Genomic DNA, 14,203 nt, shown 5'->3' on the forward strand with positions numbered 1-14,203 from the left:
AATGCTGTGATTCAAGATGGTGAGATAACTGCATTAAGAATATGGAGCTCCAGAACTTCAGAACATAAAAGTGGACTGACTTTATGCACTGGAACTCTTTCAGCAGTGATTACACTCCTGATACAAACCCAGCTTTCAATAAAAGCAGGTCAGACTACTCAGGTTTGCTTTCAAGTGCACACACGGGTACAAGGTTGTATTTGTGGAGATGAAACTATATCACACACTTTGTTTCTTGCCACAAGGCCACGCTGATTATATATATACAGATGCATTTAAAAACAAAAGGTGTTTGGGGTTCAAACAGCAGTTTCCTGTTCATTTTAGAACAGATACAGGTGCACTGAAGAGCACTCTGAGCTGCCTAAGCCCTCCCTCTACACCAACTGAAGCACATCAAAGAGACACAAGCAGCTTGCAACACCAGTTATTTTTTTGTAAACTAGACCCTAAGTTCTCTCCTTCAAGGACGGTTCCTCTGTTCCTTTTCTCATAACAAAGAAATTTTGGAAAGCTTTGGAGTTCTTTTGAGAGAAGTGCATGATGTGTCAGTCTAAACATGTAAATACTGTAAATGCAGTACGTTTCCCCAAACAGTGACAAAAAGGAAGAAAAGAGGGCAGGACAGGGTGGGAAGGAGGATGCAAAAGCTGATGGCAAAAACAACTGAGAAGCCACCCTCACTGAAGAGTTAAGATTTAGTGCCCTCTGTTTTACACCAGTGTGGGTGAAAATCACTTTTAAGGGCCTTAATGAAAGTTGAAAGTTACCTTCAGAAAGTTATGCATATTTCAACAGGAATAAAAATCATTATGCATTCTCTCTAAAGAGGATACAATCTCAAACTGTCAAAATTCTAAACTCCTCTACATATATTACATACAAACGCCTTCTATAAAGAAACCTCTTTTCATTTTTCTTCTAAATTAGCTTAGTGGTCCATGGTATTACACTACCTTGGTCTAGCCTGTGAATAATGTGACAGGTAATTTTTATACTTCTTGCCTGTACTTAAGTTTGAGTGAAGATACGGAAAACAACTTTTATGATCTAGGTGTAAAAGTAAATGTTCTGTGAGTCCTGCATACCCAAACGTGGACATGAAATGTTCTACTATGAAATGTTTCATGATGATTATGTGTCCATCAATAAATAACAGCAACAACAAAAAGAGTAAGTTGTTGATTTTTTTTAATAATGTGCATGTGCAGCAGGTTTTTTTCTTCCAAAAAAAGTGATAACGCTAATGTTGATGTAACCTACTATATTATCACAGAGAGGATTACAGATTCTGTTTTATCAGATAGAAATCGTTCTGTAACAGGATGCACTGAGAAGGATGAATAATATGCAGATAACATAGAAAATCTTCCAACTGCAATTTAAAAAAATGGATTCCTCATGCAACTGTTGACTGCAATGACACAAAAATGAATGGTAACAGTCAATTAACTTCCATTTTGAAAAAAGCTCAAAATACACCTGTACCAGCTCAAGTTTGCAAGTGGTGGAGCTCAAAATGCCAAACAGTTCAATGACATTTGACTTACAATGCTGAAGGAACAATCAAATCTCTGACTGAAGCCATGGAGAAACCAGTTTATATTTTCTCTATTCCCCTAGAGAAAGTCTGTGCTTTCTCTGCTGTTTCTCTAAACATTAGACAGCCACAGCAAGGCTCTTTTTCTCCACCTCATCATATCATTATGTGTTCTACCTGTTACACTCTTTTTGGGTTTGAAAATACACTGTTATACAAACAGGACTAATATTTTCAAGAGCACAGAAATAGTCCACATGGGAAAAAAATCAGAATGTACTCACCTGTTCCATGTTATTATTTCTGATGTACCAATGCTCAGACAATTGAGTTATTTGACTCATATCCAGCTTTTATGCAGTACAGAGAGTGACTAAGGCAGATCTTTGATTTAACAGCTCTCTTAGTTTATGCTACTCTTCCTTGTTGCTGTAAAGCTAACTGAATATGTTTCTAACACTATTCTCTGCTGAAGTGAGGACTATTAGACTAATCATGGCTTACAGCAGCAGAGAAACTGTTTTGAAATCAACATTTAGGTTTCTCTCTGGAGACTCTACACAGTCACCTGGATGCACAGTAATCGTTATCTTGAATAGCATAAGTCCTCCCGAAAGCAAAATGATCAGCAATATCAGGAAAATCTGATCAGCCTGTCATCTAACACATTGCACATCAGGATTTGACCCTCATGTGGAAGAAAAGCCAGAGCACCAGAGGTAAGGAAGAGAAGAAGGCTTTCTTCAGCAACTGCAAGACAATCCTTGGAAATTGTGGCAATGTGGCTTTTTTTTCCTACTTGAGAAATTCTCCCAAGTTTAGTTACTTTCAGACTAAAACTCTGCATGTTTTCTGCTGGGGAATAAATGAGTTTCATTTCACCCAGTGCACTTTTACAGCAGTGGCTGAATTCTCAGAACGCGCTTTACTGGCTCCCAGACCCAACCATTTGCCAGGCAGATTTAACCTCCCCGAGGCTGTGGTTCACTGTATTACGTAATTCCAAGCCAGACAGTTTTACTTACTCTTCTGGCCTGAATGTTTCCTCTTACAATTTTTATTTCCTTGTATTTACTGCTCAGATTCCTGTCAGTGAAAGGCTTTTACAACCTCCTCTCTGCGGACTGGCATCGCTCCGGCTGGGGAAGAAATGCTTTTCTAAAGCTGACCTGGAGCTGCTGCTCTGGAGGGAGAATACAAGCACAGGTCTTGGGCTTTTTATCTCCAAACCAGTTTTTCTCAGCTGTGGAAAAGCATCAGTTTTACCTGACACTGCACGCTGGCTGACAGGTGGGTAAAATAAACAACTGATGTATATTCAAAAGGAAGAGTGACTCCTGAGTAGGTCACAGCAGTGACAGGGAGAGAAGAGAAAACCGACCTGGCAAATGATAGCCTACAAAAGCACATCAAAACAGTCCATTTCTGTTTGCCCAAATCTTGTTTTGCACTGAAGCTGACAAAGCTGAGGCGCAGTTAAAAAAGCTGGATGGAAACAAAGAAGGAAAAACCCCTCCCTGCAAACCAACAGGTTTTTATCTGCCTAACAGAAATTCCTACAATGTTTAATAATATGGCTGTCAACACAGAGTAATTTGTCTGCCTTATAATATCTGCCAATAAACAGAATCCACAATAAACAATGGCAATAAACAGTAAAGGATAAACAGATTGCTTGTTTGATAGCACATAGGAGAGGCAATGAGCTTATCTTCTGTAGGACTGTTAACAACTTATACAATAAATAACGAAGATATAGCAAATAATCCAAATGTAATCATTCTGTGTAACTTCACTTTTAGGGAATAATTCCATCCTCTTGCCAAAAGAAATTTACACATTTTGCCAAGAAAATTTATTTCTCACATAACACAGATCTCATGGGATCAAGGTCTCCTACAGTCTGAGAAGAAGTGCAGTATGTCTACTTCAAGAGTGCAGATTACACTTACCAAGTTCATTTCTAGGAAATTATTTTTCAAGAAAGACAAAAGGCTGTATTTTTAACAAAGAACCAAATTTAGCGTGCCATGTTTAAGCAAATGTAGAAATATTGTCTTTTATGATTTTAATTAAATTGATGAGTCCTTCTGAGAGACAAAAATGCACATTTACAAGGTTAACTGAACATGAAGAATAACTTTGGATTAAAGTAGACAATAGCCAAGGGAACCTTCAGTGTTTATATTGTAAATGTTGCTGGGAAATACTTACTATTTTGATATACTGAACTTTGCAGATTCTTTCTCATGCTCTATAGATTGTAAATGCACAGATCTTGAATAAAAACTATGTGGAACAGCTGCTAAGTGACAACAAAAAACTCCTCTGGACCACAAGCCTTCCATAAACATTGCACTCACACATCTTCTGCCTTCACATTTTCCTTACAGCCTTTTACCTTGTGTTTAATTTGAAAACTCTGCCTGATAGGTGCCATGAGGTTTAGAAACAGAAGTCTCCTTATTTATATCAATTCTTGACTTAATCTATTTTAACCTACACAGCACGACAGCAAAGCTCCCTCCCTATCTGGCACATCCCTGCTTTGTTTTGCATATGTGAAAGAAAAGCATCTGAGCATGCAGAGTCAGGAAATATTCCAGCTCAACCCAGCCTCAGCTTTGCTCCTCAGCTTGGAAAGATGAGAGGAGAGAAGAGAAATGAGGAGAGTGTGAAGCCAGTGCATCATTACCTTTGCATGGAAACACACACCTCTTCTCCTGCCTGCTGTGTCTTGAAATAGTTAATGCCAGGCCTCCTGATCCTCAGCTCACCAGATGAGGGTGAGTTTGAGATGTCCAGCAGCAAATAACCTACAGTAGTGAAGGTGGAGGAAGGACAAACTCTCCTAACAATTTATTTGTGTCCAATTCCAACCTGAACTCCAAACAGCATAAAATGCCTCTTCCTTCCACCTAGCTTGCAGAGGGTGATCGACTGAAATAAAATGTGGTGTCTTTGAAGACTCCAGTCAAGCATACAGATCTTTACCAGCAATGCTTATCCTAGAGAATCTTATTTTTCTTGTGGTATGAAAATGGATTTAGAGTTCATTTTGAAGATTGTTACATCCTACTGTGCAGTAAAAAAGTACACATCAATACCTGTTTCCTCTATGTTAAAACAGTCTGAAAAGTTGGGTTAGATAACATGTAGCCTATAAAACTATCAGCAATATTAACATTTTTAACATCACATCCTTCAATGTGTACCTGCTTCTTTGAATACCACATCCCTACAAAACTAGTCACTTCGAAGCTCTGTGGTAATCCTCTGAAAATCTAAAAAAATGCACTTAGAGGAGATAAATTTCCACTACAGCAGGATATAACCTGAGAAAACATGATTTTATCTTCCTGCTATTTTCAGTTTTAGTCACAGCTACCTCTGATGTTTTGATGTCCTCATAGGAAAACTGCGTGGCAGGTACTCCGAGGTGGTTGATGAAATAATCTGAATCCCCCTGCATCTGCACAGAGCTCACATTGGATCCTGGACATCTAACCTTTTCCACACAGTTGAAACTCTGGCTCTGAAAGAAAAAACAAACACAAATCAAAGCTCTACTTAATTATTTGCAGTCAGACTCTTGAAGACTTGTAGCAATATCTCATTTAAACAGCATTCTTTAGGTTGAAGCATCTTCATCACAGCAGAGAGTGAAGTTTTGCTGCAACGTGGCTGAGTCTTTCACAGGACAAGGAAATTCTTATCAAACTGAGATGGCAAGAGAGGCAAGAGAAGAATTAACATACATGGAATATTTCATGCTGGCCAGAAGATTAGAAGGCATCACGGTGCCCTTTTTGGAAGATTTTGAGATCTTTATTGGCTCCTAAGGAATCAGTTCTTTATTCAGTTAATAGCATGCTCTGCCATAACAAAAAGCTGAATGAGATTATCATTTTCAATCTATAATATGTCTGTGAAATGCAAGCAATGTACAGAATTTCCCACAATTGCAGCGTAGAGCTTAAGAAAAAAAAACAAAATTAAAAGACTAGAGATACTTAATACACATCTTCTGTCTAAGTAATACACATTTCCTGTGTAGGTTTCTTAAAACAATTCTAGTCAGTGAAATCTTTGTATTTCTTTCACATAAGTATTTAATGGTGAAATCTTAGCAATGGAATTGTAATAAATATGGAAACTGGAAGTCAAACCCAGGCTGAGTGCTAGATTACTTGTGTAGCTTTTAAATCTATCAGGCAATTAAACACTTAATAAACAGTAGGTGTAAAGGCTTTCAGCATCTATTATAGCAAATAAGCTACTTAGGTTTCTTTTCGAGAATATTAGGAAGTTGAAGTACTGATGATTATTTGCATTTAGCTAACAGCTTAGATAGTATAACATAACTTCCTCACCTCTACTGCAAAATTACAGGCTTTCTAAAAGAATAGCCTAAGATTGGTTCCACTTTAACACGAAAATAGAGCAAAATCTGTACATTAAAGTCTCTGAGGTTATCAGGAAAATGTTAGACAGAGACAAATCTTGGTATTTTCCCATTTCAAAATTAGCATAATTATTGCTTCACAGTTTCATTTCAGCGCGATGAAGAATGCAGTTGCATATTGCACAGTTTAAATAAAGGCTGCAGAGTCTCACAGAAAACTATTCTAAAATACCTTCAAGAAATAGCTTTCATTTCATAAGTAATTTTGAAAGGTGGTTGTATTACTCCTTTTCTTTTTTTTTTTAATCTGTTAAGCACTTCTGCTCCTGCCATTCTTACATACTTTCACAGTTGTTCAAGGTCTGTCCAAAAAGTTCTAACAGAAATGGCAGAAACCCAAACAACAAATTCATTGGGAAAGGTGTTTTTAATAACCACACTTGTATCTCCTACAGCCTCTCCCACTCAGACCCATTGCATGGCACACATCCAGGAGAAAAACCCATATTTATGATTTTATGCATATATCTGTGCACAAGATCCACTGTTCTACACTGCAGCCTAGATCAAGCTCTCCTCCTCTAATACTGCCCACCACAGTGGTTAAGTTTCATAAATGCTGAGTAGTCTGTTCTTCCTTAAATGTTTAAAGGCTCACTGAATGATGTGAAATGGTGAAATGCAGCTTTTGACAGTTAATTCTGAATATCCACCAACCCCCATTTCTACCAGCCTACCAGGAGCTGAAGAGATGTCTTCCTACAGCAACCATGAAATTTAGTTTTTCTTATGCATGGAAGTTTATGTATGAAATGTTTACAGCTTTGGTTAAGAGGACTATAAAATATGGTGGTTTGGGGGGTTTTATCACCATCCTCGACAGTTTAGGATTAATATTTTTATGACAGCAATGTTCAATTCAATAGTACAGCATTTTAAGAGTTTAACTGCTTTATTCCACTTGCACTGTTCCGACACACAAGCCCAACAATAAATATTTAACCCAGCACCACTATAGGAGAATGCTTTACATGCAAGATGCTGTGCTCTTGTTTTTATTGGTATGCAGACTCCACAACAGCAGCATTCTTCAACTCCTTGGTAACAACTGCAAAGCTCATACAGTCTGTTTTGCACTCGTTAAACAAATGAAATGTTTCCCCAGACTAATGGACTTAAATGTTCTACAATTAATAAAACTAATAAAATTAATTAAAAAAAAAAACCCTTTTAAAATGTATCTAGAATAAACTATTAGCAACACAAAACTAACTCCCAGTTGTAGAGTAGCCAAAGCACATTTCCTCAGCTGGTTAACCTGACAGGAAAAACAGAGGCTGGCTGTACTGAGAGCACTCAGCTCTCAGGCTGGGCTCCACTGTGTCACTCCAGCCCTTCCTTCAGACTGGAGGTCCTGGTGAGCCAGGAACCAAGGAGTTCTTCATGTCACTGCAAGGATTCACACTCTGTTTGTAATTGAATAATTTTATTTCTCTGGAGCTCATTTTGGGCTTCAGCAGCATCTCACAGGTTTATGTTACAAATTTGAGAAAATTAAGAGTACCAAATGGCCACATATACATTTAATTTGAGTTAATGTCCTAGAATAGCTCTGACACATCTGAAGTATAATCAAGTGGGACTTCATTGCAGATCTTATCAGTTAGCTCTGCTTACTACTTTTCTTTACTTGACTCCAGCTTAACTTAAAAGATTACCATCTTTTGAAAATGGATTAAAACATCTAAGAAGCTTTCAACAGAGCAAGTAAGAAATGAACAGTTATTCTTGCAGTATGTCAGTGATCCCAGCTTCAGAACTACAACAAGGAAGCTTATTCTTCATGAATAATCAATCTCCATTTCTGAGCTGAATCACCACCTGTGTCAGGGACTGCTGCAATTAAGACCATCGAGATGAAGTAAAATTGTCTAAAGAAAGAGCTACAGAATTTATTTAATTCATCACAGACCTTGTAAAATGTAGAAAGCAAGAGATTAGCATCTTTAATACTGTAAATATGTAAATTAACAACAACAGGTAGCAAAGGCCAGAGAAGCTGCACAGCAAAGGACTCACAGGTCTGTCTCTCATCTATAAACACCTCTGCACTCTGGCAAACAGATCATTAAAGGCAGAAGGCAGAAGTCTTAAAAAAATATTAATAGATGACTGCTAAAAGCTATTGAAAAAGAAAAACATGGAGTTCCTAGGAATTGCATTGATTCTATGGCAAGCACACTTCTCTGTTTGCTCCCAGCTGACTCTCAGGTTTGCCTATAAACATCCTGTTCTGCTCTGCCTTTATTGATTGATTATACATATTGCTATTAGAGCAATTCATGAAATTATTAGGGAGATTTAATATAGCATTTTGCCCTATTAAGGTGCTTTTCAAACCAACCACAGGCAAGCAAGGTATCCAACACTTCTGTCTTGCCCAATATTATAGAGCAAAGAACTGCATAAAAAATAAATGCACAGCATTTCCCCAGTTTTGGGCCTTATTAAACTGACATGACTCAAATATGTGCATAAAAACAATTCTAAATTATATTCACTCATTCTTTCTCTGTGTAAGAAAAGAAAATCTAAATGTGCTGGTGATAATTAATATGCTATAGAGGGAGGGTAGTTGTGGTTTAAATAACCTGAATGTTACACACCACTGATGTGATGTATTTGCCTATTTATACAATGCAATCATTTGATTACCTGATTAAAGCTACACCAAAAAATCTTATGAGGTAGAGTGACTAACTAGCTGCATGTAATTAATGTTATATTAAGATTGAAGTAATTAATTAAAAATGAAGAAAATGTTGGTTCCTTAGTTTCTTAGCAATTTTTCCTTCCCACTTCTACATATTTTCATTTAAACGTGTATGAACCCTTACTGAAATTATCCAAAATATTAACATTATTTAATGACCTTCAAGGGCAACACAAAGACTCTTGAAATTCTGCAGCACTGCAAAATCAGTCACAGAAAAGAGAAGTTTAAGTCTCAGAAAGTGCCCCTAGTTTGGGTTCTTCAGGACCAGCACAGTGAAGTGAGAGATGTTCCTTGCACACACACATACTCCACTGAGAGGAACTTGTCAGCAGGGAAAACCACTCCCTCAAGAATCGTGTTTATGGAAATTCATCAGAGACTTGGAATTCAGCATCACCTGAATGCCTGTGATACTCATGGACAGTGCAGGTGCTTCTCAAACAGATCACTGCAACCCCAGGGGCCACCATCAGACACTTCAAACTTCCCCACCACCAAAGTACTCTGTGTTTTCAACACAACAGCAGCACACCTGGAAATTCCAAGAGTAAACACTTTTCTAGGCTGTGCAGGAAGGCAGAACTGCATTTTCACAAGAAAAACCCTGCCTTTTAAACCTCATGGCTTTAAAATAATTGTTCTTTGTAAAAACCTGCAGGTATTCTGCATGACAGAGAAGGCCTTTTACACCCCAAGGGGAAGAAAAAACTGAAAATGGTGACAAACACAGTATTTCAAAAGGTCAGGACAAACCAAGATTAGCCAAGTCCCAGTTTTGATATTGTATTCAGATTTCTACTGAACCAAGGAAAAGACACTTTACCTAAGCAAGCTGCCAAAAATAAAACTACAGTTCTACCTTTCAAAATCACGTGAAGCAATTTTTGCATTTCAATGGCGACTTCCACAAAAATGGGAAATTACAATACCAGTGGTTATAAAACAAAGCATGGAAAAATATCTATGCTTGGAACAAAATACTTTAATACACTGTTATATGTTGTACTACTTTGCAAACTGGAGTTATTTTTTATTTTGTTTACAGCTAGAAATCATGAGACAAACTTAATCCTGTAATTCTTGTTCAAGGCTTTGGTTCCTGTTCAACAGTATTTGCATACTTTTAAATATTTATCTTATTTTTCAAAAAAACATGACCATCACTGTAAATAACAAATGGTACCTCACAGGACTAAATCGCATTTTAGATGCAAAATTTACATCAAACTGGTAGAAAATACAACAGAATACAAAAGCACGGTAGTAAAAAATTATATAGTGTAAATTTTATTTTCTATCCTGCACTTTTTCTACATTTAACTTTATCTACTGACAGTCTTTCTCTGATTCCTGATGCTTGTTACATGATTCTGAATTGCATTTATCCTTCCTATAACAAAATTGAACTCCCATGCCTCATTGAGTTAGATGTACCTGTAGCCAACATTCAGTACAAACTGCTAGGAATTTTAATGGATTTCTTAGGGAAGGTAAAAATCAAGCATGTTCCCATTTGATAAGAGAATTTCAGAGCAATCAAATATTTAAAGGTAAAATTACACAGCATGAATTATATAAGTGGCAAGACTGCAATGGGATGTGCCATCAGCAGTTCCAAGTATCTCAGTACCTTTAAAATATAAAGTTAAAAAAAAATTTGAGCAGCTGTTGCACACACCTTTGGTAGCTGTGTTTCTCCTGTGTGTTCCTCTGTGTTTCTTCTGTGTGTCTGCATGTAACGCAGAAAACACTGCATTAGAACTTTTTCTATACTTTTTCATCAGCACAGGAAAAAGCAAACTCTCCAACACTTTGGGTAAAGTGACTTTAAAGACTGAATTTCCATGACCACAGGCTCAGTCCCACTATTCAGTGAGTCACATTTATTGATGGTAAATTTTAGGAAAATGCTTAAAGTTGTATTCCACTGGATTCCATTACAATGGACACCCAGAAAATACCATATTTAGAGGGAACCTGTCTACACATCCAACACTCAAAACTTTGGATGCCTTTTGATCTAGTTTTGAATATAAATGATTTTTGAGCATGCAGTGGTTGCATTTGTAAATGAAGAATGCAGTCAATCTGTTTTTTGATAATGTAAAAAGTAGAACTCTCCTGGACTTAATGGTGCTCAAGCTTTTTCTTGCTTTTATTCAGTAGCAGGAACACTGATTAGTGTTACTTGTCACATATATATTGAGATACTCTGAAACCAAGGTTTAATAAAATGAAAATTAATTTGGTTTAGTATAAACCACTAATAATCTGGGACTTGTTAAGATCTGCTTGACTTCCCCAAAATGTTTTGTGCTGTTGTTTGTTGCTAATATAAAAGCACTGCTTAAGTGGGTGAAAGGATTTGACAACAAGGCCTCATTTTCAAAAGGTTGATATTTTGTACTCCAAGCTGTGGCTTGTAAATAATTTTAGTGCCTGCAGGCATTCTCATTTTGTAATATGTAGAGGCAGAAAGACTGTGAAGCCATTTTGGTGTAGTCTAACTTTGTGATGATCAGGTTCTGCCGTGCTACTCATTTTTGGGACTCATCATTCAAACCCTCTGAATGGACATTAAATAATTCATGCCAGTGAGATTACAGCCTTGCTTCTGCTTACCCCACAGGAGAAAAAGAAGAAAGATTTTATCACTCTGAAGGGGCCAGATATGTACACACTCTGTTCTTTGAGGAGTTATATTTCAGGATCTCCTAAGTGTCACAGGGAGGTTGGATGTCACATGAATATGCAGCATCATTTTGCTCACTGGTCCCCAATACATCAGCACAAAGAGAAAAAACTGGGAGACAGAGCTTCCACAACATACTTTCCAGTAAAAGTGAATTAAAGTTCACCTGGCAAAGCAAACCATGAAAGTGAATTTATGGGGTTTTTAATGACCAACACCACCCCCTCAGTATGCACAGCACCCACCTGCAGGAGCCATGGCTCTCATTTAGGGAACCAAATGGCTCAAACTACCCCAGGACTCCAGCCTTTATCTGGAAAACAAAACAAACTGAAACCACACCACATTCAGGGCAAAATCTGTGCTTGTCTGGCAGCACCCAGTGTTAGAAACTGGGGCCACAGCTGGGTGTAACATGGGTACTACAGTTTGTAACTACTCCAAGTTTCTACAGTCTGGAACTAATTTACATTTCCCCAACTATCATCATTCCCATGTCACCCTTTCTGAGCTACACAGAACTCAGGATGGGTGGCACTGCTACCAGAACTGTTTGCCATCACTCATTCCCAAACAACACCCCTTGCCAACGTGCACATCAGCTCAGCAGACATCCTCCTGAGCTTTAGCACAAAGCTGACCCAGAAAAGCAGATGTGCACATCAGCTCAGCTCTCTGCCACCCTTTCCCCATGCAGGGGTTTGTTTCACCACACTGAGATCTTCAATCTGCTTTTTATGACACAACATAAACTCACGAGTTTCACTAGGAAAAAATAAAGGAGAGTGAACATGTGACGTGCCTCATATTCCTCCACACCCAGTCCCAATATCCAATGATTTATCAGCTCTTTTAAGGGGTCTAAGAATCCTGTGGAATCACCCTGCACACCTCTAACAATGCACACAGACAGGACAGACCCCAACACCCTTTATCCAGGAAAGAGGGGACACAGATATAACAACCATGGTATAACCAGTGCAACAGTCAGGGTTTTTAAACTGGGGGAGAAATTTGCCATCAAAATCTCTGACTTTATTACTGTAATCAAAGACTGAATTTCAGTTGCAATAGACACAAAGGAAGAAACTTTTTTATGGCACAGAACATGGAAAATCAGTAATTCTTTGGAAGAACTCTCCTGACACATGGATAAACCATGGCAAATCTTCCCTCATGGCACCAGCCTGGAACAAGCCCAAACAAATTTACTGCTGACAAAGCTTCACCTTGCCCTGAAACCTGCAGTCTGACACTGAAACTTCTCAGTAGCAACTATGCATGAACAAATCATCCCCTTCAAGCCACACACAAAACCTATTTTTCAATCTTTGAAATGGAAAATCACTCCCACCCCTCCATACAGACCATGAAGGTCAATAAACCACCATCATATTTTTCAGATAAAAACCCTCTTCTGGACTTCAATGGGAATTGAGCAAATGGTATAATAACAGTATTTGCACTTAAGACATCAAGTATCTGTAGAAATTCAATTTTTTCAGGAAGATAATCACAAAGCAGATTTATTAAAGTGTGTCAGCACCACAAATGCAGGTCTCCAGGCTCCACTGCGAGATAAATTAAATCATCCAGAAGATGTCAAATGATTTTATTTTTACAGCAGTGGGTACTGTAAAACTCTTCTCCTGACTGGATTCTTCCAACTTTTATCTACTTAAAGCACCAGAAAGAATCCTTGGTATTGACTCTATACAGGAAAACAACAGCAGTGAGGAAAGGAGAAGATAAAAACCTAGAGAAGGGAAAGCCACATGGTCAAATGACTTTTTCTTTCTGGTTTCCACAGAAGTTCCCTTGAACTTGGTTTCAAGAACTAGGAAATATTAGGGCTACTCAACTACCTGCATAAAATATGTTTTTAACCAGGATCTGGTTTAACTTCTGTTTTAACAGGAATCTGATCAAGTCCAAGGAACCTTGAAAAGATTTTCAACGAAACACACCGGAGCCAGGGACTACCCAAAAGTCATCATACAGCTGAATGATGTGTTTCTTTGTGCTCTGAAAATTAAGATTATTATCTGAGACAGTTCTGAAACCTAAGTACAGCACTGAACAGGGATATTGTAATTTCTACGTACTGTCAAGTACCAGAAAACTAAAAACACATTTAAACTTGGTTAAGAAAATGAGGAGTTTTAATTATAAGGTTTCAGGGATATGTCACTGCTTTTTCACAGTTAGCACGCTGAAAAGTTAGATTTCAGAAAGGCTGAAAATGTATTTTATTTCAGAGCTGATTAGCGGAGTTCTACAATACAGACAACTGATAGCTTCTAATTACTGCACAATATAATCTAGGAAAAAGATCTCTAACATTATATTTCAGGTGTCATCCTCCAAATTCTGATCTTTAGAAGTTAATTTTGAGGCAATAAAATTGAACTTTCTGAAACAACACACATACAGTCTGTAAGGGAGAAATGTTTGTACTGCACAAATTGAGAAAACAAATTGACAAATCCAGAAAAGTGCATTCTAAAGCTATTTACTCTGGTAAGGAAGACTAATGAATGCTACATAAATATATATATTTCTGAGAATACTACATAATACAACATCTACATGAATTTTCAAAGGTGTGGATTCTAGTCAGCAGTGTGGAAAAAATTACTTCACAACCCAATATATTTTAATGGACTCAAGCTATTGAATCCCATAAACATGAGCTCATTCTTTCCTCAATATTAAATCTTTCTCTGTGCACTCCACCTGCCACAGTTTGCATCTCTGGCCTCACTGCTATAATTGTATATGCAAATAATT

General features: G+C 37.6%; 1 protein-coding gene across 6 annotated transcripts in view; it reads right to left on the bottom strand.

The window, feature by feature from the left end:
* NAALADL2 (N-acetylated alpha-linked acidic dipeptidase like 2) overlaps positions 1–14,203 on the bottom strand; it is a 417,141-nt gene that overhangs the window by 68,940 nt on the left and 333,998 nt on the right. For all 6 annotated transcript variants that reach the window (XM_063408209.1, XM_063408206.1, XM_063408207.1 and 3 more), the window contains one exon: positions 4,929–5,075. In XM_063408209.1, coding sequence (XP_063264279.1) covers positions 4,929–5,075 — 147 coding nt within the window. The remainder of the gene's footprint in view (positions 1–4,928; positions 5,076–14,203) is intronic.

Source organism: Prinia subflava, chromosome 11 (assembly GCF_021018805.1).
Source record: "Prinia subflava isolate CZ2003 ecotype Zambia chromosome 11, Cam_Psub_1.2, whole genome shotgun sequence".
In the NCBI taxonomy this organism is placed as follows: Eukaryota; Metazoa; Chordata; class Aves; order Passeriformes; family Cisticolidae; genus Prinia; species Prinia subflava.